Source organism: Tamandua tetradactyla, chromosome 5, assembly GCF_023851605.1.
Source record: "Tamandua tetradactyla isolate mTamTet1 chromosome 5, mTamTet1.pri, whole genome shotgun sequence".
Taxonomy (NCBI): domain Eukaryota; kingdom Metazoa; phylum Chordata; class Mammalia; order Pilosa; family Myrmecophagidae; genus Tamandua; species Tamandua tetradactyla.
In genome coordinates, this window is record NC_135331.1 from 4,094,241 (window position 1) to 4,122,025 (window position 27,785).

The following is a 27,785-nucleotide window of genomic DNA, read 5'->3' on the forward strand; positions in this document are numbered from 1 at the left end:
ACATTTCTGGTGGCCGCAACTGGGATCGGGGTGGAGCATCTTGTAGGAGGGAGGCCGGGGGTGCTTCGAACGCACTGGCCAGTGCCCTGCAACACACACGGACCAGACCCCAAACGTCAACAGTGCGGAGCTTGAGAAAATCCCTCCCAGGACGGCAAAAAGCCACCGAGGCTGGGTCAGCGGAAATTCGGGCGCTGTGCAGGCAGAGCCCCGAGGCCCTTGTACGGAGCTTGCTTTAGCTGCCCGTGGTGTCCACTGAGGACTTGAAGCGTCTGCGTGCCAGACTCGACGATCATCCCAAAACGCCGCCAGCGCCCTCGCGCCTTCAGCGCATCCAGACCGCGGAAGTAGAGCCGTGGATTTGTCGGTTTCCGGGGCGGGACTGAAAGTGTTCCGCTGGTGCGTGATGGCGACCAGACCCAATGGCGAATCGAGGCGGCCCGTTGCGGGGCGGGATATGGTGGGGACCCGGGCGGAACCGGAAGCCGCTCGGCGGGCTGAGAGACGGCGAGCGCGCCCAACGGCGACGCCGAGAGGCGGGCCACGGCGGCTGGCTGGGGAAGCCGGCGCGTGGGGCGGCAGCGGCGGCCGGACCATGGAGGACGTTGAGGGCTCTGGCGGCGAGCGGACTCCGCTGCTGGGCGCGGGCGGGCGCGGGGCGCGGCGGGCGGCCTCGGCATTTGCGGGCCGGCGCGCGGCTTGCGCTGCCGTGCTGCTGACGGAGCTGCTGGAGCGCGCCGCCTTCTACGGCGTCACGGCTGACCTGGTCCTGTTCCTGAACGGGGCGCCGCTGGGCTGGGAGGGCGCGCAGGCCAGCCAGGCCCTGCTGCTCTTCATGGGCGTCAGCTACCTCGTGTCGCCCTTCGGCGGCTGGCTGGCCGACGCGCTGCTCGGCAAGGCGCGCGCCATCCTGCTCAGCCTGGCGCTCTACCTGCTCGGCATGCTCGCCTTCCCGGGGCTGGCCACTCCCGCTGCGCGCACCGCCCTCTGCGGGCCCCTGCGCCCCGCGCTCCTGCTCAACTGCTCGGCGCCCGCCGGCACCCGCGCGGCCTGCCCGCCCGCCGCGCGCTATTGCGCGCCAACCACCTTCGCGGCGCTCGTGCTCGTGGGCCTCAGCGTGGGCACGGTAAAGGCCAACATCACGCCCTTCGGCGCCGACCAGGTGAGCGGCCCGCCGCGCGCGCCCCCGGCCCGCCACGCCCCCTGCCCTCCTGGTCCGCCACGCGCGCCCCCGGTCCGCTACGCCCCCTGTCCCCCGGTCCGCCGCGCGCGCCCCCAGCCCGCCACGCCCCCTGCCCCCCTGGTCCGCCACGCGCGACCCCACCCCGCCACGCCCCCTGCCCCCCTGGTCCGCCACGCGCGCCCCCGGCCCGCCATGTCCCCTGCCCACCCGGTCCCCTCCCCGAGCGACGCTCGTCCGCTGAATCCTCCGGGCCGGCGCCGCACCAGGCCCCCTGCTCACCAGGGGGCCGCAGTCTTGGCGGGAGAAAGCTCACGAAAGCGTGCGTGCAAGAATACTAGGAGGACGGGCTGTGGTCGAGCGGGGCAGGAGTCAACTCAGGGAGGGCTGGAGGATAGATGGGAGGGGGTTTCACTAGCCGGAAGGTCTCTCTGTGCAGGCGCCGTTGTTGGAAGAGCTCCCGGCACAGGGGGGTCCCTAAGTGCAAAACCCTGAGCCGGTGAGCAGAAAGGACTCCCCAGATATTGCCAGACATGAGCTGAGAAGAAGTGGGAAGAGAGAGGAGTGGTAGGCAGGGCTGGTGGCATAAGGCCTGGTTAAGAATTTGAGTATCTCATCTATTTCCTGTTTTTGTAGAACCCTGGAACAAGAATGGTTCTTATGTTTTTAAATGGTTGAAAAAGTCAAAAGACTATTTTGTGACGTGAAAATTATCTAAAATTCAGATTTCATTGTGTGTAAATGAAGTGTATTGGTACACAGTCCCACTCACTCCTGTCCACTATTGTCAACACTTTGGCTGCTCCCACGATACAGTGTTATCATTGACTACTTGTGAAGGAGACCACATCTTGCAAAATCGAAAATATTCACTTCTATCCCTTTACAAAAATGTTGGCTGGCATCTGGCAAAGAGAATAGGATTAAGGGAAGTGAAGAGAGCAGGGCTGCTGCAGAATGGAGGCCGTGCGGGGATGAGGGTGAGAAGTGGAGGTGGAGGGGCTGAGCTTGCTGGTGGGTTGAGTGTGAGCAATAGAAAAAAAAGCTCCCAGGTTTTTGCACTAAATAACTGTGTGATTGCCTGGCTCTGGCTGGCGTTCTAAGGCGTACTGTGTGCCAGGCCCTACTCAGGGCTTTATCATGCTGCCCGAGTTCTGAGGGTGTGCCCATTTACAGACCTGGAGACTGAGGCTGCAGGGGCTAAATAATTTGCCCAAAGCTGCCTGTTGGTAAGTGCCTGAGCTGGTGTTCAAAGGCCTGTCCTTTGAATCTGAGCTCTCCTCAGCCCGTGTATTTCCAGGGCAGACAGCAGGGAGAGACCTTCAAAGGGCATTCAGGTAATCCTTGCCTGACTATTGAATGTCCCCCTTGTTGTTTGCATGGGCTTTCCGTGCTTGATCTCATCTGACCTCAGTGGAATCTTCTCTCTGTTATATAGAAAAGGAAAAAGGCACAGGATATGAGAGAACTTTCTTGTCCTGTAGGTAGTGAGTGGTCAAGCTAGGGTTTCATTGGCCACTTCTGATATGTTAGTCTGTGGGGTAACCACTGCAACTGGAGGGGCAGATCTGTGGGCTCTGCAGACTCAGTTTGTGGCCCTGGCCCCAGGATGCCCTGTCTCCGGCTCCACTGGCAAGGGTGCAGCGCTGAGCGCTGCCAGTCTTCATCTTTTGACAGCGGAGCCGTGCCCCTGTCGTGTGCAGGAGGGGCTGTCTTAGGCCGCTCAGTGAGCCGAGTGTCCTCCCACAGTGTCTTATTTAAACCTCACAACACTTCGAACGCAGAAACTCTAGTTCCCCCTGTTACTGGAAGCGGAGGCTTCTAGAATTTGACTGCCCGGGGCCACGCAGTGGGGAGTGGGGAGTGGGTGTTGAACCAGGCCATCTGCCTTCAGGGTCAGTGCTGCTCCTAGAGGTGGGAGGTGAGAGGCCAGTGGTGACTTCTTCAGAGAAGGTAGAGGTGCTGGAGAGTGACTGCCAGCATCTGCATCCATTTGATGTGAAGTTTAATGTGTGTATTCACAATTGTCACAGCCTTACCAGGAAAAATGGACTACTCTGGATTAAAGATTCTAACGATTCTTGATGACCAAATGTGATATGTGGTCCATGACTTGCTCCCAGATTGACACAACAATTAAAGCCATATAAGACACTCTTGGGGGACGATTGGCATATTTTTAGCCTAGACCACAAAGGAGACAGTGGTGTATTTACGTTCAGCTCCACAGAGTGCTGATGGTGTTGGGATTGTGTGGAAGGAGGCCCTTATTTTTAGTAGAGACATGATGGAGTCTTTTAGAGTGAAATGTGATGAAGCTGCAATTTATTTTTTAAATGACTCAGTTGTAGAAAGCATTTTACATACACAGAAAAAGAGAGCTAAAGATCTAAGCATAGGGTATATATGTGTTTACTATTATTTCAACTTTGTTAAAAGGTTTGAAATTTTTCTCGATGAAAAATTAGGGGGACACCCATCATTTGATGATGGGATAAAAAGAACGTGGTTTAACCATACAATGGAATGTTACTCAGCCTTCAAAAGGAACACGGTGCTGATACAGGCTACAGCATGAAGCAACCCTGAAAGCATAATGCTAAAGTGAAAGGAGCCAGGCACAGGACAAATACTGTATGACTCCATTTATGTGAAATGTCCAGAAAGGGCAAATCCTTCCAGACTGAAGGTAGGTTAGTGGTTTCCAGGGGCAGAGGAGTGACTTCTAAAGGTTAGAGAGCTTGTTGCTGGGGTGAGTGATGAAAACGTGGGATCAGACGGTGGTGATGGTTGTGTGACTTTGTGAATACATAAAAAACCACTGAATTTTATGCTTTCAAAGGGTGGGGTGACAACTATGGTCTGTAGATTAACATCTCAGTGAAAAAGCATGTGGGGGAAATGAGGTGTCTGCAGTGTCCCCAGTGGCTCACAGTTTCCTGAAGACCCTGTCACCCAAGTGACAAGCCCTCACTCTTGCCCAGAACAGGGCTCTGCTGGTCTACTTTGGCCTTCCTGTAGGAAGTGTGTATTACTAAGATACTTGGTGTGCTTCCTCATTGCCTGCCCAGCTCCCTGTCTGCAATGTCGCACCTCCAGGGGACATTCCATTTTACTAGCGGAGTAGGGTCAGGCCATAGCTTGGAGGGGGAGGCCCTGTTGGCTTTGGAAAAAGGACCTGGGCATCCAAGGAGGCTCATGTGAATCATGTCAGCCCACAACTTTTCCCCTAGGAAAGGTCAAGATCTTTTTGTATTGTGGGTTGAATATCAGAACTCCTGATCTGAACAAACAAAACTTATTTTTCAGATAGAGCAAGTGATGTGTTTGTTTTTTTAGAGGGAACAAATGGTAACACGTGTGCATTTTAAGGCAATTTCCAAGCCATCCAGCTGTTTAATTCACTCTCTGTAATTCTGTACCTTTAGCTTTTCTCCAGACTGATTTCATGGTGTCTTTTGAGCAGTCATGAGAACGGCTTGTTTACCGTCTAAGAAGCAGCTTTTGCAGAGATGCTGTCATGTGACTGTCATGTGACTAGAGGGGAAGGCTCACTGCTGGTTCCTGGCCAAGGAAGGGGGGGTAGGTGGAGCTGCTACTTGTAGGAGCCAGCTTCCCATTTGGTAACGAAAGGCGGCTGGTATGTGGTGATTTCTGGCCTCAGAAGCTGTCTTCAGTTTATAAAGTAATTTCTCTGGCTTACCGTTGGAAATTTAAATAAATTCTGCTGCCAGGTTTACATAGGAAATGAGGTGGAATGAAATTGAGGTTTGGATTTTGTTAGACTAATTGAATGTTAATCTTCATGCTCATTTGAAGAGAATCTGGGAGTGCTGTGGCACATCTTTATAGAGCCAGTGTAGACAGTGGAGAGGCCCCGATACATTCTAGTTCCTCTTAGATTTTGGGTGTTTATTGGCCTTTTTACTCTTAAGCATGTCAAATCATTTTTCTTTTTAATTTTTTTTCTTGCATGTTTTTACATTTTTAGTTCTATTTCTCCTTCACCATTTCCTCACTGCTCACAATTTCTCTTTCCTTGGTCTGCCTCCAAGGTTCTAGGAATGTTGGAGCCTCCTGTTTACTAATGTTTAGATACACTGTGTGTCCTTGAGGGGCTTTCTTTTCTAGAAATACAAGATAGAATTCTCAGCACAAATCAATAATTTAATAGTTGTGCCTGCCTTGGCCTCAGTTTGTTACTGATGTGAATAGCAAACAAATCTAAACTTCTGAGGGCTAATTAAAACTTGAATTTTCTGTTGGAGATGGTGATTATTATATGGTTAATTTAAGTATAATTACTTGTCACACAGTAGTGGCCGTACTCAATTATTTTGGCTTAAAAAAAGGAAAGGGGCGGGCCACGGTGGCTCAGTGGCTCGAACGCTTGCCTGCCATGCCAGAGGACCCAGGTTCAATTCCTGGTGCCTGCCCATGTAAAAAATTAAAATAAAAATAAAAAAAATAAAAAGGAAAGGATTTTGAGGAGTGAACAATTTTGATTATATATTTTATGCCTCTACTTGAATCTTTAAAAATAGAGCTTAAAGTAAATGAAGTAATATGACCACTAAAAAGAAGCTTAGTTGGTTGTTCTGGTTCCCATTGAAAACTTTTTGTGACTCATGAGAGGAAGTTGCTCTGTGAATCAGAAACCAAATCTATTTCTTGAATAGAAATTTTGACCTTTTCATAACTTTTAAGGAGATAACAGAACTTACACAGCAAGATTAAACACTCTTTATATGAGTTCCAGGATCAGTCTTCCACTCTAGTAAGTTTGTGGAGGAAAAAAAATTAGAAAATGAGACTCAGAGATGCCTTTGGGAACAACTAAGCTCATTCTTTTTTTTTTTTTTTTAATAGTTTTTTTAAATACCAAAAAACACCAAACGCAAACATTCTTATTTTGATCATTCTGTTCTACATATATAATCAATCAGTAATTCACAGTATCATCACATAGTTGCATATTCATAATCATGATCATTTCTTGGAACATTTGCATCAATTCAGAAAAAGAAATAAAATGAAAACAGAAAAAATTTATACATACCATACCCCTAATCCCTCCCTTTCATTTATCACTAACATTTCAAACTAAATTTATTTTAACATTTGTTCCCCCTATTATTTATTTTTATTCCGTATGTTCTACTCGTCTGTTGACAAGGTAGATAAAAGGAGCCTCAGATACAAGGTTTTCACAATCACACAGTCACACTGTGAAAGCTATATCATTATACAATCATCCTCAGGAAACATGGTTACTGGAACACAGCTCTACATTTTCAGGCAGTTCCCTCCAGCCTCTCCATTTCATCTTGAATAACAAGGTGATATCTACTTAATGCCTAAGAATAACCTCCGGGATAACCTCTCAGCTCTGTTTGGAATCTCTCAGCCATTGACACTTTTTCTCATTTCTCTCTTCCCCCCTTTGGTTGAGAAGGTTTTCTTAACCCCTTGATGCTGGGTCTCAGCTCATTCTAGGATTTCTGTCCCACGTTGCCAGGAAGGTCCACACCCCTGGGAGTCATGTCCCACGTGGACAGCGGGGAGGGTGGTGAGTTTGCTTGTTGTGTTGACTGGAGAGAGAGGCCACATCTGAGCAACAAAAGACGCGCTCTTTGGGGTAACTCTCAGACCTAATTTTAAGTACGCTTGACCCTTTGTGGGGTTGTTTTATATGAACAAACCCCAAGACTGGGGGAACCAAGCTCGTTCTTGCAGTGTCAACGTAGGTACAGAAGTCCAGCTGGGAAGGGGACTCTCACCCTGAAATGAACTAGGCCCAGCATGGAGGTCACTGTGGGCAGGAGAAGCCCAGAAGATGGGTGCCCTAGCTTGGTGCGTATTCTTTTCTCTGTTAAGGAAATCAGTGATTTTTGAGCCTTTCAGGAAGTCCTGCCCTTGTGAGAATGACTGATTCCTTTGATAACTTTCCTAATCTAAAAGCAGCATGTGGTTTTAGCATCAGTCTGTAGCTTCCTCTCAGCCCCAGGCTTCTCACTGCATCTGCTTCTCTGGAGACCAGATAGAGACCTGTCCCCTCTCCCCCAACAAATGTTGGCTGCCTCTTTTCTCCTGGGGCCTGAGTGTATTTGCTGGGTACTTCCTGGTCCGCATGTGGAGCTTAGTAAGAAATGGAACTATGTAGCATAGCTCTGAAACTTACCCAGGAAGAGACATGGCCTGGAAAGCTTGGCTAGAATGTAGATTCCTGGGCCTCAGCCAGAGCTTGGATCATCTGGGATGTGGTGAAATGTGTAATTTTAAAGAGCATTTAAGGTGATTCCAAGCCATTGGGCCACAGATGATGCTTTGAGAAACTCTAAGATTTGTTTAATTAAACTTCACTGAGAGATGCACTACCCAGAATCAGTAGTAATTAAAAGTTCCAGATACTTTTTTTGTGGGGGCCGGTGTATTTTGAGACATTTCTTCAAGGCTGTGATGATGACAGTTACCTAAATCACTTCATGTTTTTGTCCTTGAAGACATCCCATACATTTTCAGGTCTTCTTCATCCTTCCTTCCCTGTTGTTTTAGGTTAAAGATCGAGGTCCAGAGGCCACCAGAAGGTTTTTCAATTGGTTTTACTGGAGCATCAACTTGGGCGCAATCATCTCGTTAGGAGGCATCGCGTACATTCAGCAGAACGTGAGCTTCGCTGTGGGCTATCTCATCCCCACCGTCTGCATCGGCATTGCCTTCTTCGTCTTCCTCGGCGGGCAGGGCTTCTTCATCACCAAGCCCCCTGATGGCAGCGCCTTCACCGACATGGCCAAAATACTGGCCTATTCTTGGTGCCCACAGAGGCGCAATGGAGCACACCGGAGCAGTGGGTAAGGGCTTGGTTCTCATCACGGGCCGGGTTGGATGTGACACACTGATCACCGTGATAAGTGGGCCAGCTGCCGCTGCTGTGTGCTTGCTGCAGGCGCCGCGGCTCACCTGGCTGGCCTCACACCTGCTGCAGGAGGCAGGCCCGGTCTGACCACCCCATTCCAAGGCAGGCCAGTGTGCCCTCAGGTCCCAGGAAATAAGAGCGTTGGTCACTCTAGATGCAGGTTTAGTTTAAGAAGTCTGAAATTTAACCCAAGAATACGAATCAAAAAATCTTTTTGTTACTCATTGAGGGCATAATTTACTTGTAGGAAAATGCACCTCTTTCTAGCACACAGTTCTGTGAGTTTTGATAAACTTATTTAGTGGCTTAACTGCCACTACATCACCCCAGGAAATTCCCTCCCTCCTTTGCAATGGATCCCTCTGGGAGAGTTGTGATTGGGGTAAGAGTTCCTGGCTGCAGACCCCAGGCTGAGCTGGAGCTTGACGCACAGCCCTGGGAACCTCCTCTCCGGCAGCCGAGTGTCCTCCCACTGGCTGACCCACACACCCCTCCCCTGGCTGCTCTTTGTTTACCTGGAGCCGTAAAGAAGAGTTCTCCTTCCACGGGGTACCATTAAGCCATATCTAAATAACTCTTGTGGCCCTACTGTCTGCTCGAGCCTGAGCAGCTCTGGTTCTTGAGCTTCTCCTTACGGGGAAGTCTGAGGGGTTTCCTAACCTTCCAGCGGGCCCCTGTGCATTCAAGCTCACCATTCAGAAATGCAGATGGGAGCAGGCTGAGGACTTTTACAGACTGAAAGAGCACATGCTCGGCAGTAAGCCTCAGCTTTTGCCAGGTACTTACTGCGATTGAACCAAAAGCAGATTTTCAGGTCCTAAATTTTTGTACTGTAAGTTAGCAGCAAAACTCAACTTTTTGAGGGATCAGCTCCTAAGGTTTCAGTGTATGTCTGTTGGTGACACATGCTGGACATCCCTGCAGGAGAACAGCATTGCTTTGTGGACTTTTTAACAGACCAGTGACATGTGGAGAGGCTTTGCAGCTACTTTTATTTGCAGATTTCTTGGACATCTTGGGTACAAAATAAAAATAAGTACTAGCTTACTGGGTTTTAGACCCTGCGCATACCTGCCAGCTCTGTGATTTGGGTGGGCTGCGTGACTCTGTAAGCCTCGGGCTCCAGGTCCACTGGTTTATTGGGAGGCCCCAGGAAGATGTTTTAGGTGTGAAGAGCTCCAGTGGGGAGGCTACTCTGGGAGGCAGTGAGTCCCAGAAGCTTGAGGAAGGACACGGTCCAGCACTTGGTGTGGGCAGCACGATCCTAGTTCTTTCTGCTCTAGATTGATGGAGGTTTGAGGGTGACTTAATCCTGGGAACTCACCTGATTGTCCATCCTCCAACTGGAGCAGAAATACAGTCCTCAGCCTTTTCAGAAATACATGCTGCCTTAACCATCGGTGGCAACTCTTGGACCCCTGCCCGGGAAGCAGACCCTTACCTGTGCATACCGTGTGCCTCTGCAGGCAGAGCCTGGGGGCCAGCGTGTTCTCATCTGTGCCCATACCGGGCCCTTGTGGGTTATGAAGTAATCCGCTTACAGCACACGTGAACCAGGTCAAGCTTTAGAGGCTGGTGGACTTAGCAGCTTCTGAAGTGTTTTAATGACATTATATAACCAATGATGTGTACTAATGATTCTTTGTATGAAAATGGTTTTAGTTTTACACATTCACATGTTTTTAAGGAAATGCATATGTACTACAGTATGATAAATCACTAATAGTTTCTGTATTAGGCACTGTACAATTCAAAAAGGACATTGAATTTCCTTTTTTACAGAAAAAAATAATGTGGAGAAATTATGACTGTATTGAATTGAAAATGCATATCCTATCCTTGAACTTGTCAGTTTCAAATGTGTGGGTTTTTTTTTTTTTATGCATGGGCAGGCACTGGGAATCAAACCAGGTCTCCGGCATGGCAGACAAGAAGTCTGCCTGCTGCGCTGCTGTGGCCTGCCCTGAATGTGGTTTTTTATCCTGTTATTTGCCAACTAGACAGAGCTCCCTGAGCACAGGGACTGCGTCTTCTTTTATTTACTCCCCTATTCTCAGCACCCAGTAAAAACTATGCTGGCCCTGTACGATGTGCACAATAAATATTTGTAGAATTGAATTCATTTTTTCTGACCAAATTTTGTTAGAGTCGTAACTGATGGTTTTCATTTTTTTGGTCCCCTTCCCCCTGACTCTGAAGCCCCAGATTAAAACTCTCAGGTTTAGGAGATAAAAATAATTTAGATCAGTGGTAACTTAGTTAAATGTCACAAGAATAGATAAATTAGAAAGCATATGTTGCCATTTGCATCTGGGTCCAGAATTGGAAGATGTCCTAAATTGAGTATCGCCTGATATCTCTGGCTTTAGAGGCTAGTGTGTAATTTATGATTCAAACCTGTGTCTCCAGCATGGCGGGTAAGAACTCTGCCTGCTTAGCCACGTGGCCCGCATTTTTTTTTTTTTTAACATGGGCAGGCACTAGGAATTGAACCCGGGTAGTGTGTAATTTAAAAGCTACGTTTCCCATTTCTGTTTTCCCCTTAAGAAGCTTTGAGCATTGTCCTTTGCTGGAGTGTTTTGTAGCTCAGAAGGGTCTTGGCACACTCCAGTCAGTACTCCTCGTTCTGTAAACAGTGACACAGACCCAGATTGAGCAGGCAGCGCTTGCATGGTTCTTGAGCCAGAATTGGGACAGCCGTGCTCTTGACTGCCACTTTTGAAGGCACTGAGGGCAGCCGTGGGGGGCAGATGGGGCCTGAGGGCAGCCATGGGGGTAATACCTTACATCATGGGGTGTCAGGGCAGGGCTGTGTCCCTCTGAGGTCAGGAGCTCGGCTCCCTGCAGGTCAACCCAGGTTCAGTCCCAGCCCCTGCATTCCAGCTTCGCTTCCTTGGGCGACTCTTTACCTCTCATTGCCCTCGCTCCCTGTCCCTGAGAAGGGTTCCAGGGGCCTTTCCCTTCTGGGATGAGGTAGAGAAGGGCTGGTGCACTGGTACCTGTCCCAGATGACATCATCTCACCACCCCCTCCCCTCTCCACACTTCCTTAATCTAAGGGGTGATGACTTGCCCTGCTGGAACAGAACCCTTCTCACAGTTATACCCACGGCGAACTTTTAGGTAAACTAGCATGTGTGTAGCAGCGTAGGGTTGGTTGTCAGGTCTTGATAGTTGCTAAATCAGCTAATTAAAAATCCAAACAACTCAGTGAAAGTACTTTTTTCAAATATTAGTCAGCGGTGTGCCTGGCGTTGATGTCGCCAGCTGGATGGACTGCAGGCTTTCCCCAGAGCTCTGGGCCAGGAGCAGCCCAGCTCAGACGTCTGCTGTACTTGCCATCTAGCTTCTTAAGTTACGGTAGCTGCCCTCGCACTTCCACCGGGAACCCCCTTCGGAAGCGGGTTGAGTACATTCTGTGATGTTTAGAAATAATTTCAAGTGGCTGTATTTGGTGTGTACAATTAGTAAGTTATAGAATGAATTAAAGCGAATTCAGTGAGCTGATTTCCTCCCTCCAAACTTAATTTGTGACCAGATAATTAATTGCTGGGTTTGTAAGAAGACTAATTCCTTCATTTTATTTCCCAAAGTGAAGGCATTGGAGTCTTTCAGCAATCTTCTAAACAAAGTCTGTTTGATTCATGTAAGATGTCTCGTGGAGGGCCATTTACAGAAGAAAAAGTGGAAGACGTGAAAGCCCTTGTCAAGATTATCCCTGTGTTCTTGGCTCTGATTCCTTACTGGACAGTGTATTTTCAAGTGAGTGCTGACAAGTAGGTTTCATTTCCTTTATCTCCCCCTGAATTGCTGCCGTACTATTTGTTTTGGGCTCCACCGAAGTCCATAGGACTCTAGTGATTTTTTTTTTTCCCTTTAGAGTCTGTAGGATATTAGAATTTTTGTTTTTAGTGGTGGACTCATTTTGGCTCCTTTAAATATTTTGAAACCCTTTCACAAAAAGAAACTAAGAGTATGCTTCTAGTTTTCCAGGCTATTCCTTTAATTTAATTTCTTCCTTGAATAACTGGCAGTTATTTTTCTCGATCCCCAGTTGACTTTTATGATGACAAAGTAGTTAGCTTGTCGGTGTTCTAGCTTGAACCTTCGTCTGTTTCTGGGAATCCCTGTTATCTCATCGCAGAGAGCGTCTTTAGGGGAGGGTGATACTCTTAAAGTATTGGAGCAGCAGAGTTGGTTTGCATATAACAGTAATGCTCTTTATACCCAGATGCAGACGACATATGTTTTACAGAGTCTTCATTTGAGGATTCCAGAAATTTCAAGTATTACAACCACTCGTCACACGGTAAGAGCAATTGAGAGTGTCGGAAAATTGTCAGCTGGGGTTTATGTAATGAATGGATTCCTTAAAACCATTGTAGATATTTTACAAATATTAGCAGTTAGCATGAACTAAAAGTGCTCTTATTGAAATTGAGTTTTTACTTATTTTAGAGAATGTCTCCACTGACTGCATCGTATTTACTAGATTAAGTTGATGAATGTCAATTAAACCTTAATAATTTTACCTGATTGTTTTTTTTCCTCCTTAGAACCCAGGAAAATGAATACAAACCTATTTAGAAATAAAAATCTTTTCCTGGTTCCAGTGGTTTTTTCTAGGTTGTTATACATGCTTTATATGAATTATTCACTTTTAGACAGCAAATAAGTGGCTACTCATCTTGTAGAAAAATAAACGTGCTTCTTCTGCAACATCTTTTTCGAATTCCAGTTTCCAGCAGCCTGGCTGACTATGTTTGATGCGGTGCTTATCCTCCTGCTAATCCCTCTAAAGGATAAACTGGTTGATCCCATTTTGAGGAGACATGGCTTACTTCCATCGTCCTTAAAAAGAATTGCTGTTGGGATGTTCTTTGTCATGTGCTCAGCCTTCGCTGCAGGTAGGAAGCAATTTTTCCTTTGAGGCAAACTGATTTCCACGTGGAGTCTCATGGTTGGTGCCCGCTGCTGCTGCGTGTGGCACTCTATATGAGGATGGCCAGGTGGGCGATGGTGGCTCAGTGGCAGAACTCTCTCCTGCCATGCTGGAGACCTGGGCTAGATTCCTGGTCTCTGCCCATGAAAAAAAAAAAGAGAGAGAGGACAGTCTATCAGTCATTTTAAACCATTGACTTTTCTTCATTTACCCATTTTTCAGTATATAAAGTTTACATTTCTTTTGCTAAGACTTGTGGTCATTTTTCTTCTAGAACTAAATGCTTCGAAGAGTGTACCGCACTCTAAACGCACTGTAGAGGGACTTCGGTTGAACCAAAGGAGGCTTGGACTCTACTGGTTTGGGTTTTAGACAGCTACTGATAGCTGGTTAGACCATTTTTATAAATTAAAGGCATTATATAATTTTCAAAGTGAAAATTCTGCCTTAGGACTCTTCACCTTCCGTCTGTTAAAAACCCACAGATGCCGCCGCACCTTTTGCATGTGCATTTTCCTGGGGAGAAAGGTTTTATCAGATCCTTAGATATCTTTGACCTTTGCCAAAGAGGTTGCAAACTAATCTGTGAGGTCTCTTCGCTGAGGGGAATTTTCCTTGCAGAGGCTGCGCTTCAGGGAGTTGTTGCTTATCTTTTGCTGATAAAGCTGGAGTATTGCTGACTTTCTCAACTTCTTTTGGAGTTTTTCCTTCATTAATATTTGAAAATTATTGAACCATAAAATAGCTTAGTTGTACATTAAGAAAAGAAAAACTCATCTTCGTGAATCAACTGTATCATCTACAGCTTTGAGGAAATGTTAAGCACTGCTGAAATGGAATTTAATATTTTCAAACAGTGCTTTCTCGCAGTCTTCATCTGCTATTGCCGGAGTGGACTTATTGATATAGAACTTAATACATTTAAGGGAATTAGTCCCTAGGCTTAAAAAATCTGTATGCTAGAGGCTGAGACATTTTAGAAGACTATTATGTTTTCTCTTGATCAAATAGATCATTAAATAAGGTTGTATCTGAATTAAGTTTTTACTGTGTGCTTTCTTTATGGTTCAGTTTCTTTTCCAATACTGGAGAGCATGGGGAGTGGGTGAGCAAACAAGAACTAAATCAGCAGGGTTGTCGGGGCAGGCGTCAGTCACGCAGGATGCGGAGCTCGTAGAGCTCTGTGGAGCACCCATCACTGTGCGGAGGGCGTGTCCTGGAGGTGGTCTCCTGGAGGTCGTCTCCGTGTCTCTGCCCCGCCTGTTGGAGGGGGCTTGGCCAGGGCTGGGTGGCTGAGCTTTGGCTTCGCAGCACTTTTCTTCTGGGTTGGAGGCTCCTCTCAATGGTACTGTGGCCCTGTGAGCTGAGGGGGGGTGGGCATCCTTGCTTCCAGGTGTTTTCTCGTAGGTTCTTGGCTTGGGCTCTCTTATGCCTCCTCTTCTGCAGTTTTATTAATGGCCCAATACCTTTGGTTGACTGCACTGACGCCAGGCTGCCTTCCTGTGGGCTCTGGGGTGTCTGGTAGGCGACAGCTGCCCGACCGGTAACTGCAGAGAACCGTCGGTCCACCTTGTAAAAGTGCAGGGTGCTGGCTCGTGCGGGAGGTTGACTGCAGGTACAGAGGGAGCCTCATCAGGCTGACTGCCAGGGTAGCCTGCTCGTCTTCTCGGCTGCTGGCCCACGTGGGGAAAGTGACGTGAACTGTGGTGACAGCACCATCCGAATTAGTCAACTGGAAATAGGAAGCACCCAGTGTGTGTTCTTAGAAAGGCTTTCTTTGTGAAGTGACCAGAAGTTAAGCTTGGGAAATGTCGCTAGTTTAGACAAGTTTGCTGTCTTCTAATTTGACTTAACTACAAATTAGTAAGTTAACGTGGGTGGCGCCCTCTTTAAGGTGTTTTTGTTCTTAGCCTTGGTGAGCATTTAATTGGAATATTAGTGGGCTTTGTTAGAGACCAGAACCAGGACAGCAAACAGAATTGGAATAGAAAAGAAACTTCATTCTGCTTCTAACTTACCACATTCCCTACTACTCAGTTTGCCTCAACCTTACTGCATTCACCATTCATCAGCCAAGAGCTTCCCTTGAGCAGGGAATCTGCAAGTAATAGTTCCTTCTCTCAAGCCCCTCAGGGGCAATGGGCGTGACTCCAGGGTTCCTTCAGGCCTCCTTAGCAAGAGAAGAAATATGTTAATTTGTTAAGAGTTCCTTTTTCCCCCTTGGAAAACTGTATTTTCAAATAGCTAAAATGAATGTTCATTGGAGAAAAGGAAACTCCCCTTCCCCCCACATTATCACCCCCCACATCATTGACCCCTAGCCTTGGTGTGGTACATTTGTTACTATTGATGAAAGAATATTATATGCCACTGTTAACTGCAGTTCACAGTTTGCAGTAGGTACTTTCCCATATACCCATTTTGATAACTCCTTGTAACAGTCATGCATTTGCTCTTGTTCATGAAAGAACGCTTTTGTGTTTGTCTAGTTAATCACACGCATTGTCCACCGCAAGATTCACTGTTAGACATTTCCATAAAACCGGTTCTGTCATGAGACATGATGGTTGATTCCACGTTACTGTCGTTTCAAAGGCTGTGTGCATTTCCTTCTGTGGACACACACAGGCCCTTGTGTTGTTTCCTTAGGACGAATTACTCAGACGGAAGTGCTAAGCCAAGGGACGTGGATAAGAATTCTGATCTGGCAGCCTTGTCAGTATCGCTTGTGGTTTTGTCTGCTTCTTTTCCTTTATGGCAGGCAAAGAAAAATGGCATAGCCTTGTTGCTTTAATGTCTGTTTCTGTGAGATTGACTTTTTTTTCTTTAAAATTTATTATTTATATTCTTCAGTGTACAGTTGTATAGTGTACAGTTGTTGGTTCATTTTTTTACAGGATGTTTCGTTTTCAGTTGATTTATAATGTCTTCATTAAGGATTTCAAATGTTTATCTTATACCCTATGACTATTTTTTCTCATTTTCATATTTTCCTTTAATTTTTTTTGATGGAATCTTGCAATGTTTTTCTTCTTCTAGGTCCTATACATTTTATATTAGATTTATTCTTAAAACTTTATATATTTCTGGGTGTTCGTATGAATTAGGTTTTATTTAACTTTTTGAGTTTCAGTGACTGGTTTCGAATGGTCACTTGTTGGGTCAGATGCTGAAGTTTCTTTTCCTGCTGTGAACACTCTCTCTTTGTTTGACAGTGTTGGACTTTCTGGGAAGCAGCTAAGATTTGGGGGTGGCGGGTATCTCTCCCTCTTCCCGGACTGAGTGCGTCTCCTGGCCATTCACTGTGAGCCCCCTTGCCTGTGGTCTGGAGTGGGTGCTCCTGGCAGTGATAAGTGTCCAACTGTAGTTCACAGGGACTCAGTGTTCTGGGGGCAGGGATAGGTACAGAACTTTCCTCAGGTACCTTTTTCTGGCATCCAGAAATATTACTTCTTTTTAATGTTCACTGTTCATGCTATTTATTTGTATTAATTTCCTAGTATTTATTCCTGGAATTCTAGAGTAAATCCTGTGCGTGTAAAGTCGGCTGAGTTTGGCAAACTGGTGTTGCTGCCATTGTGTTCGGTGCCTGTGCACCTGCAGCCGTCCCTGTCGTTGGTCTGATTGGATCTGTCGGGTTTTGGCGTCATGGTAATGTAACTTCACAAGAGAATTGGTGGGTGCACGGGTGATGGTAGAATGCCCGCCTTGCATGCGGGAGACCCGGGTTCGATTCCCGGACTATGCACCCAAGAAAACAGAATTGGTGAACTTTTCATCTTTTATCTGTAGCTAGAAATTTTTCAGTAGGATGAGAATTACCTGTCTGTTGCCAAAAAGTATGCAAGTCCTTACCTAGAGAACACCCAGCCCATTACCCCTTAATTTGATAGTTTTTTCATTTTCTAGATGCTGTGTATTTTCTCTTGAATCACTTACGCTCTTTTTTAAAAATTATGTGTGCTATGCTAGTTAGATTCAGTTGTCAACTTGGCTAGGTGAAGGTGCCTAGTTCTATTGCTGTGGACATGAGCCCATGGCATGTGAACCTCATCTGTCACTGATTACATCTTCAGCCGGCTAGAAGGTGTGCCTGCTGCAATGAATGATGTGTGACTTAACTGGCTGGTGCTGAAATGAGAGACTCAACGTAGCACAGCCCGAGCAACTCAGCATACCTCATCTCAGCACTCGCAGCTCAGCCCAGGCCTTTGGAGATGCAGAAAGAAATCACCCCAGGGAAAGTTGTTGGAACTCAGAGGTCTGGAGAGAAGGCCAGCAGAGATCACCCTGTGCCTTCCCACATAAGGAAGAACCTCAGTGGAAAGTTAGCTGCCTTTCCTCTGAAGAACTATACATTTTTAACTAAATAAATCCCCTTTTATTGAAAGCCAATCCATCTCTGGTGTGTTGCATTCCGGCAGCTAGCAAACTAGAACATTATGTTTTAAGCATATTCTCTAATTTATTTCTAGTTTGAGGTATTGATATGGTCTTTTTTGTGTTAGACTTTCCAAAATAGTATGTGTTTTAATGTTTTTTCTATAAATATTTCTTTAATTTATCAGTTTTACTGTTTCTTTGTTTTCTAATTAAAGATTTGATATTAATTTATTTCTGTTATTTTGGGTTTTCTGTTTTTTCCTCTCATTTTTTGAGTAAAAGTCTTTATTCACTTTTATTTACTCTTTCCTGTTTAATAATGAAAAATACTTAATGCTTCGAATTTGCCTGCTATTGCTGCTTTGGCCAACTCTCATATGTTCTGATTTGTCATGATGTTTTCTTAGTTCTTTTCTAAGAATATTGATACTGTGGCTTCGATTTCCTTTGTGATCCAAAGGTAATTTAAGAGACTGCTTTCATTTCATAGTAACGTTATTTTCATTTAAACCTTTGTTAGTGATGTCTAGTTTTATTGTAGATTTGGAAGAGATTATGGCTTTATAATTCCTGAGTTTGAGGACGTTGAGGCTTTGGTTACAGCCTCACATCAATCTCTGAAAACATTTCTAGGGTGCTGAATGTGATGGCTTTTCTATTGTAAGGAAGTCGCTGCCTTAATCAGCTGCTCTGCAGAAGGAGCCCTTAACTCTGAGAATAAGGCAGTGGGCCGATGCTGGTCGTGCCCAGAGCGGGTGACGCCCCTCCCGGGCCAACTCCACTCAGTGAGGAGTGAGGGCCTGGGACTCACTTGTTGGCTGATGAAGTCCCAGCCAGTTTGCCTCTGGGTATCCAGTTTGCAACCCGTGCTCCAAGTAACACCTCACTTCGTCTGCTTGTCCCGACAGGCCCCGGTAGATAGAGCTCTGACTGCATGTCTGGCGGCGTGTCCTGCACATTCTGTTTTCTCTGTGTCCTGGGTACCACCTCTAGTGAAGTGGCCGTTTGGTGGGCAGGGGGGGCGTGGCAGCCCTGCTGGAAGGCTGACCTGACCTCTGCTGTTCTCTGGATCCCCTTTTTGTGCCTTGAGATCATCCTCTGGCTTGCTGGGGGTGATAAAGGAGGCGTATCGGTGAAGCAGGAGGGAGAGGCCCCTTGCCCTGGCCGCCCGCTCTCCGCATTGTTTGCTGCGGTCAGGGTCTCGGCCTGCTTGTGTTGCTTTTGGGGCTGCTGTGAGAATGTCTGAGGTGAGGAGTCTGGTCCGTTCATTACATGAGTGACTCTGTCGGTTGTCCTGGCATCTTCTTTTATATTCCTCGTTGCTGATGCTTCTCTGTTTTTTCATTGTTAAATCTGGTGGTTGCTTCCTGTTGGGCTCTCCTGGTGCAGGCCTCTGCCCGCAGCCGGCCCTTTTCCCTGCCCTTTGCGAGCCTGTGCCCCACTGCCCGACTCACATCCCCCATGGTCCCGCAGTGCTCTGCTGGTCCTCCTCCTTTCAAACATTTACCAAAGAATCCTTTTAAATCTTTGTCGCACTTTATCTTCTCTTAAGTCTTGACTCCTGTGTTTGTCCCACTCAGCCAGTGCTTCCTTTGTATGTTGCCTTTTCACCCGCCTGCCTTGAGCACGGAGAGCACAGAACAGATGATGTGCTCACTCACTTCCCGTCTCTGCTGTGTTGGAAGCCACTGCTGTCTTTTCTCTGTGTGAGCTTAGAGCTGTTTGCTGCCACCACAGACACCCTCCACCACCCCACACTGAACTGTCTTCTCAGCTCTCATGGCTTTTCCTTGAGAGCCGTGTCCAGGTAGGCTGGGTGGGCTCTTCCTCAGACCTGAGCCTCTGCCGAGGAGGCAGCCGGACCGCGGCCTGCCCCTCAAGATGCCGGGCCCTTGGCGCTGCCCCTGCCCTTTCGAGGGGGGCAGAGGCTGCAGAGCATCTGAAGGGTCTTTTATCTCTCAATGGGGGCTGGGCGCCCCAGACTCGCTTCCCAGGAAGAGACATGAGTTGCCGATGGAAGGGCACGTGGGCTGCCTGGAGTCTCCCTCTACCTCAGACCTTGCAGATCTTTGCTCTGTACTTGGGCATTTGGGACGCAGTTTCCAGGGCTTGTCTTCTCACACCCCTTAGCCCGAGCTTTAAAAGATACTTCAAAAGAAACATAACATCCATTGCCTTCTGTTTGTTTACCCAGGTACTTGTGTTTCATACTCATGTTTGTAAATAGATATATTTTTATATGTTTCTCACATGAAACATTAGGATCCTTTATTTCATTTGCAATAAGAATGCTTTCAAAACAAAACTTGGTGAGTTTTACCAAAGGATTTGGCTCTTCAGGTTGTTTTAAGATGTTTCTTTGGGGTTTTTTGAGCTGTTTCCACTCTCTCTCACTCTGCTGGCCTTCGCGTTGCTCTTGACCGAGGACTTTGCCCTGCGTCAGGACCGCAGGGCTGCCACGAGTGCTGTGGCAGGGGTCCGTATCCTCGGCTCTGTTGAGATGGGGGGACCCACTCTCTGCCAGGAGGGCACGGCACTGGTGCTGTCGCTCGTGGTGGCAGCAAGGGCTAAGTCAGCAGACCTGTGCTGTCTGTCCCCATGCTGGGGCAACATCTCAGAACGCCCCACCTGCTGGTGTGGACTATTACTCTTCCCGTTGTAAGACTAGTTGGCTTTCCCCCTAGTCTTCCTTTTAAACAAAACAAAAGGAGCATAGGCGAGCAGTGCAGACGTTGGGCATTGAGCCTCTCCTTTGTATAAGACACCCTAAAAAGCCCAAAGGAAAGAGTTTGGAGATCTTTGCTTCTTCAAAACCTACTTTGAAAGCCAAAAGTCAGGAGATTACTTAGACCTGGGGATTCTTTGGGAAGCTGTGTAATTGGACATTGTGCTTCCATGCATTTTTCAGAATAATCAATAAACATCTTCATAGAAAAATCCAGTTTTTTAGTTTTATTGAGAATGTTAATAAGTCAGTGCTAAACTGACCTATTTATTGTGACTTCTAGGAATTTTGGAAAGCAAAAGGCTGGACCTCGTTAAAGAGAAAACCATCAATCAGACCATTGGGAATGTCCTTTATTACGCTGCTGACCTGCCGATTTGGTGGCAGATTCCGCAGTATGTGCTCATTGGGGTCAGCGAGATATTTGCAAGTATAGCAGGTAAGCTTTCCTCAGCGTCGGCGGGGCCAGAGTCTAGTCGTGAAGTAGTGAAGCCATGATGTTTCCGTATACTGTTCGATTGTTATGGGACAGAAGCCGCGTAGTCCTTGTGGGTGTTTTAGCAGGTCGCTGTGGTTGTGACTGTGCAGCAGTAAGTGGATGGGAACACTGTGGCTAAGGTTTTCCTTTCTTGGTGTGGGAACAGCCTTCCCCAAAATGTTCTCGTGAAACCCCACCAACTTCCTGTGGGTGCCGCAGCAGAGAGAGAAAAGGGAAACCCTCCGGGGTTGTTCCCTGGGGTCTGGCACTTCCTGCCAAAGGCCGTTTGCTGGTGGGCGGTGGTGCCTGAGCCGGAGGCTGCCCACTGCGGATGTCGGCATCTAGCGTTTCAGCGGAGGCTTCTATAAAGACTCCGTTCCAGTTTTCAGTAACGTGTTCCATGATCCTCTCTTTCCCTCGCTGTGAGATTCTGTGGTGGTACCAACAAGTGTGTTCTGGTGGGTACCCTTCTGGGTTCTGGGAACAAGGGAAAGAGACTAGTGGTAGTCAGACGCTGGGGAGGGGTGCGGGTCGGGCCGCCTGAACGCGCATCCGGAGATGGCAGCTGCCTTCGGGAAGGAAGCGTCGCAGCACAAGAGCCTTTCGTTTAGGGCACGCTGCAGGTCCTTTCCTCATTGGTAGACAGAGCTGAATTTATAGATGTAAGTGCTGAAACCGTTTTAGAAAATACTGCCTGTGTAATAGAACTCGTAAGCAGATCCCCCATTTTAGTGTGAATATGTACTTGGTAAGCTCACATGACTCAGGAATATAGGATAATTTTGTTTCTTAAACTTGTCTTTCCAAAAGAAAAAGTAAATTCTAAGATGTAACAAGTCATCAGTTTCCTTGAAGTTTGAGAGCATTGACTGTTTATGTCTCAGACACTGTTGTAGTGAACAGGAGAGTTGGAACTAGTTCATGAGCTGATTTCTGAACTCAGGCGGGGAGGCTCCCGGCACAGGGAAGGGGATGTGCCCAGTGGAAGCTGCGCGCCTCTGTTCAAGCGGGTGGGCACAGGCGGCAGTGGGTGGGCGTGGGCAGGCATGGGCTGGAACCCCTCTCTGAAGCGACCCTTCCTGTTCCAGGTCTGGAGTTCGCGTACTCGGCTGCACCCAAGTCCATGCAGAGCGCCATCATGGGCCTCTTCTTCTTCTTCTCGGGTGTCGGGTCCTTTGTGGGCTCGGGGCTCCTGGCCTTGGTGTCCATCAGAGCCATTGGGTGGATGAGCAGCCACACGGATTTCGGTAAGTGCCGCAGCACCCCGGCACTGTCCCAGAGTGCGTAGGCCCTTCTCTCCACTGCTGGGACCCTGGGCCTCTGCTCGTTGTGGCCGGGTCACCCTCCACACCTGGGCACTGCCTCCACACTAGTGCTCGGTTATTGGGTGGCCCCCCGTTAGCATCTAGCACTGTTTTTATACGGCAGTCAAGTCCATATCTAAATTTCCCTTTCTTTAACATGATTTTCTATTCTTTTAAAAATTTTCCTTACAGTGTCTTTTAATTTCCTGATACTAAAAACATACGGGTAGATAATAAGTGGCTTTTTAAAAAAATGAAAATAAGCAAAATACTTGTGATCACCCTGAATGGGATTTTAACAGTTAGGACCAGCAGGTGGCATGTTGGGTGTTGAATAAAATCACTCACAAAAGATTGGGATTGCCGTCTCCAGAGTTATGGTAGCTCTTCAGTAAGTCCAGGAGAGGGTGGGCTTTTACATTTTACCTTGTGTAAATGGACGGCACTCTCTCTGGTCCATTGGTCCTTAGTCACTTTGAGGTTATAAGTCTCCTTGAAAAAACCTAATGAAGCTTTCGGGACTTGCCTCTGGAAATCGTGGCGCTCTGATGTCCATCCACGGTTGAGTTGAGCCCACGCTCGTGGACACGTTTGGACCTGAGTGTCTTCCACATGAGCTTCTGGAAACCACTGCCCCTCCCTGCCCCCCCCCACCTCCCCTACCTCCCCCTCCCCGCCCTGAGTTTCGTGATGACTTCCTGCTGTCTGTGCTGTCCCCTGGCCGGTCACTGCTGTCGTTTTGAAGAGTGCGAGCAAAGCCAGGGGCTCCCGTTGTGATTCCAGCCTCCCCTGGGTGAGACCCAGGCCCCAGTGAGTGCTGAGGATGTTCTGGGCTATGGGGACACACACGTCGTGTAGTGCAGGGGCAGACCTGCCAAAGGAAACAGAGAGCCCAAACTCTAGTGCTTTAGAATGGGTTCTGCTTGTTGACTTTTGTTTTATTTTTAAATGCATCATAAAAATTTATTTTGTTTTTGTCATTTGCATTGCTTTCCCGTAGTTTAAACCCCGCTTACTAATTTAATTTAATGTCTCAAAGTTTACTTATCCTCCACAATTTATTGCTGACAGGTTATTTTTAAACTTCCCATTGTAGGGTTTATCTCCAATATTTATACATTTAGCATTCATGTCCAGTGCTGAGCCTGGATTCTGTTTGCTGATATTTCTGTAGTGTGTTCTCAGATTGCCCCCCACCAAATGGCCTGTTAGTGCCTGACCTCTTCTCGTTTTTACAGCAGTAGGAGAGTTTGAGTCCATGCCGCGGGGAGAGAGAGTGATAAGTCCTAAATCACTGTGTTATTTGGGGGATTGCCCTCTAAGGTGGTGGGAATAACTCGAGGAGTGCTGCCTCAGGACAAGAATGGAACTAGGCAGCCCCTCCCTTGAAACTCTTACCTTCTACAGAGGGCGCAGCAGAGCCGAGACTTTCAGTGTGTGTGTCTCTACTCTTCTGACACCCGTGCTCTCCTGTGCTGCACAGCGCAGCCGGCAGTGTTGGGGCTCGTGTAGCTTGTCGTGATTGACGTGGGGAATAGCTTTTCTCATATGATCATAGGACTGTGGTTAGTAGGAAGAGTCCCCTAGATTTTTGTTTCCTTGTTTCCTCCTCTGCTGTCCTTCCAGCAGAATTGGCATAACATTTAACCTGTGAAGTAATCTCATCTGAGCGTATAGCTTGGTGTGTTTTTAACCGAGATCAAAATACAGAACTTTTCCATCTTACTGACCGAGATTGAGAGTGTCTGGTCTGTCACCATCTGTTTTAAATGCTGCTGGAATGTAGTATACCAGAAATGCGATATAAAAATGGCCTTTAAAAAGGGAATTTATTAAGTTACAAGTTTATAGTTCTAAAGCCTTAAAAACATCCAGACCAAGGCATTTAGAGAAAGATACTTTGACTCAGGGAAGGCTGATATCTGTCACCTGGGAAGGCACATGGCTGGTATCTGCTGGTACCTTATTCTCAGTTCTCTGCTTCCAGCTCCTGCTTCCAGTGGCTTCCTCTCTAAGCAGCTGTGGGCCTTCACTTAGCTTCTCTGAGGCAAAACTCTGGGCTCTGACTTGCTTAACATCTCATGAGAAGACTCATGATGACTTCTGCTGAGCTCTACATCTCCAAACATCTGTATTTAGGCATCTGCTCTCTCTCTCAGCACTCCAGGATTTCATGTGTCTGTGTCTCTGTTGGCTCTGAAGCAACTGTGCTTTTTCAAAATGTCTCCCTTTTTAAAGGACTCCAGTAAGCTAATCAAGACCCACCCTGAATGACGGAGTCACATCTCCATCTAATCAAATGTTCCCACCCTAAACAATAGGTCTGCTCCTAAGAGATTGGCTTAGCAAAGAGCATGTGTCATTCCTGAGGTAAATAACAGTTTCACGCTAGTCCACCGTCGATTTGTTTTGCCCATTCTTGAGACTGGGATGTGCTGTCTTGCTGTGTGGCAGCCATTCTCAGTGCTCATTCTTTGGGCAGTATTCTGCTCTGCTGACATGTGGCACTTCATCTGTTTGTCACTTAATGGACATTTGTGCAGTTTCCAGGTTGGAGGGCTGTTAGGAATAAAGCTGCTACAGATATCTGTGTGCTGGGGCTTTAGTGGAAAAGATGAAGTTAGTTCTTCGGGGCCCAAGAGTATGTCTTATGAGACATACAAAGTTCTATATTTACCGTCTTTATGTGTGATTATCCTTGTGGCTGGAAAGAGGCCAGAGCAGCGCAGTGTGACAGCTCTCTGAGACACACGTGCTTTTGAAGACCCTGCAGTCCCAGGTCCTGACACGGAGGGTGTACAATTCTGCCTTTGCGCTCACCTGTTACCCCCTCATGTCAGTAGTGCAGAGACCACGCACACTTCATATGGCCTCCAGCCTGAGCTCAGGAAGTTTTAAAGACCCTTTAAGGGGGAAGATCGGTACTTCAACTGCACTCAGAGGGTCACCGTGGATATTTTGGTAATGTACCTTGTTGAGGTAGCATTGCCTGCTGGGACCAGCGAAGGTGGGGTGCCTGCCTTTATCCACCAAGTGCTTAGGACGCCCTGGTGTGTGGTAAATGCTAAACCACAGCTTTCAGATGTATGTGGGGTAGTAGAGCCTTAGTCCGGTTTCAGATGTATGTGGGGTAGTAGAGCAGACCTCTTCCAGAATCAGTGGTTAGGAAATGACTGATGGAGGCCCTTTAACAGTGTGTGAGTGCTTATTACACAAACACATGCACATTACACAAACACGCTTCTATTTGTTAAGTATGTTCATTTACTAAAAGCACAGTGAAACAACCAGTATCAGTGAGTTCGTTCAGACAGAAGAAGGAAGTGTCAGAATAACCCAATTTTTAAAAGTCCTCTAGAAGAAAGGAAGTCTTGCTTATTTAAATGAACAAATTAGGAATTGCTTTTGAGGTGTGTCAGGAAGCACGGCACCTTTCATTCGATGGCATGAGCTCCTCCTGGTGGCCTTGCTGACTCAGCCCGTAGGTCGGCCTCATCTCCTCAGGCATGGACAGAGTCCCCTGTTGTTTGGGGCACTTGTAGCAGTGCCAGTCTGCAGGCATGGGAGCCTGGCCCACTGCCCTGCTCATGGCGTCGGTCTTCCTGGGGCCACACAGCCGTGGCGCTTTGAGCCACTCTTGGCGCCTCCTGTCCAGATGGCCACGCTGCACCCACTTGCTGCCATTTGCTGCTCTGGCCGTCCCCGCGCTGTGCTCACAGATCAGTGGCCCCACTTGTGAAACGCAGACTGTGTTCCCTGTGTCAGCCCTGTGTCTTGGATGAGGACGCTGAGCTCTGGGCACCACGGCTAGCGCTGGGCCTCACCAGGCCCCCCCAGGGCCGCTGACAGTAGATGATGTGCTGCAGGCAGGTGCTGCACGGAGTTCTCGGTGTGTGTCAGCGATGGGGCCTGGATGAGGGGGTCAGTGAACTCAAAGTGGACGTGCTTGTCAGGCGGCAGGCTGGTGTCCCACACAATGGCTGAAAGGGCACAGATCCTACAGCCAGGTTTTTCCGAACATGCATTTCAGGCTTCGATGTGGAGATATTAAGGTGCTGGTTTTTTATCTTCATGTCCTTCCTCCAAAACATCAGCTCCACTGGGCGTGATGTCATTGTGGGAAACGTCCCTGAGTTAATTGAGGGGAAAGTGGTCTGAATTAAAAAGACTAGAAAACAAACTGCCAGCCATTTGCTTCTGGTGATGAGAACACAGGCAATTTTTAATTTTTCCCAAAATTTCTGGGGAAAAAATAAGCATTTTTTAACAATAAACAAGAAGTTGCTTGGCATGTTTCTCTCGCTGCCGGTTCCAGCATGTGGTGGGCGGCCCATGTGGGGCGAGATGGATGGTCTCGCAGTCCCCTGAGGCTCGTGCTGCGACTCCCCTGAGGACTGGGGCCGCGGTCACAGGTGTGGGGGGGCTCTCCCTTTGTCCTGTAGAGGAGGGGGGAGGCAGAAGCAGACGGTCAGATGCAGCCCCTGTTAGGTGACAGCTGACCACAGGGTGGCTTTTGCCATGGTTTCGAAAAGAGAATACTTGAATATTTTGAATTATAGAAAGATAATCACTTTCTTTTTTTATGGGCACATTTAAAAGTCAACTGACTTTAGCAGGCGCTAAATTAAACAGTATAATCTGTTAAAATGGCTCTGTAAATGCAGTTTACACAACTCTCTTCTTTCGTTTGCCCTAGGTAATATTAACGGCTGCTACTTGAACTATTACTTTTTTCTTCTGGCTGCTATTCAAGGAGCAACTCTCCTGCTGTTCCTTATTGTTTCTGTGAAATATGACCGCCAGCGATCAAGAGCAAACGGCATGCCTGCCGGTGGGAGGACCTGACATTTCCGAGCCTGGATGCTTGATCAGACCACCCGGGGTCGGTCGGTAAATGAGCCGGCCCAGTGCACTGAGAAGAGGCAAGACTTTTACGTTGCCGTAAATGTTTGGCTTTCTTAAAACGTGCATGTTACCTGAATTAGTTCCTCCTTTTCTTCTACACAGATAAACTAGGTAAGTGCCTTCCTGCTGCTTCTCCCGCTGCACCGGGTGCGCCGGGCCCTTGCGCCTGAGAAATGCAGGCTGCAGCCAAGCGTGGTGCTCCTCCTTGTGGGAGAGCCTCTAGGCCCCTCCTGCAGCTGTGCTTCCTTTTTAAAAGAAAACAAACAAATGGAGGATCCAGAGTCGGGGGCTGCTGTAATGTGTTTTTTAAACAAATATTATTTTATTTCCACAACCATGTGATCTGTCTCTCTCCCTCTCCCTGCCTCCTCGTCCCTCCCCCTCCATCTCTCTCTTTCAAGAAACATCTCCCCAGGCTGAGAAATGACAGAGTCTTTTTAAAGGTAAAATATGGCAGATGCTGTAATGATTACCTGAAAGACTGTACTTAGGGTTTTGTTCATAAGCCACAGACCTTGCCACTGCCAGGATTTTTGGAACAGGCTGGTAGTGAATATTTTATTTGCTGCTTCAAAAAATTATTATTTTTTAAACTGTTGACATTACTTTTTTGAAGGAAGAGCATGCATTGAAAACTATTTTGACCTCCTGCCCCATCTTGAGCTCTACAGTGCAACTGAGAGGGTATTCTAACTCTCACCTAGAGAGTCTTTATGCATCATTTTATTTTGGGTCTGGTTGAGGCTAAAGACTGATGGTTGCAGGGGTGATGGTTGAATGGGTTGTAAGAAAACGGTATTTTGCATAGAAGTAACTGGTGTCATTGAAAACAATTGAAAGTGTGAAATGTGAATCTGAACTCTGTGTCTAGTCGTCAACTTTTGTATTATTATTTTACCTGTTTCTGGGGCTTCCAGTTGTATTAAATAAACCATTCTGTATTTGTTGATGTA

The 27,785-nt window shown here is 47.3% G+C and overlaps 1 protein-coding gene across 1 annotated transcript; it reads left to right on the top strand.

Moving 5' to 3' along the window:
* Positions 1-519: 519 nt before the first annotated feature.
* SLC15A4 (solute carrier family 15 member 4) lies at positions 520-27,785 on the top strand. The gene is made up of 8 exons (XM_077159549.1): positions 520-1,162; positions 7,736-8,031; positions 11,689-11,857; positions 12,327-12,404; positions 12,834-13,002; positions 20,429-20,584; positions 21,712-21,870; positions 26,624-27,785. Exons 1-8 carry the CDS (start codon positions 596-598, stop codon positions 26,770-26,772), a joined length of 1,743 nt encoding a protein of 580 aa, XP_077015664.1. The 5' UTR covers positions 520-595; the 3' UTR covers positions 26,773-27,785.

Coding starts and splice junctions, on each gene's coding strand:
- SLC15A4 (XM_077159549.1), top strand. CDS start 596: ATGGAGGACGTTGAGGGCTCTGGCGGCGAGCGGACTCCGCTGCTGGGC. Junction 12,405..12,833: donor TTACAACCACTCGTCACACG/GTAAGAGCAATT, acceptor TTCGAATTCCAG/TTTCCAGCAGCCTGGCTGAC. Junction 13,003..20,428: donor GTGCTCAGCCTTCGCTGCAG/GTAGGAAGCAAT, acceptor TGTGACTTCTAG/GAATTTTGGAAAGCAAAAGG.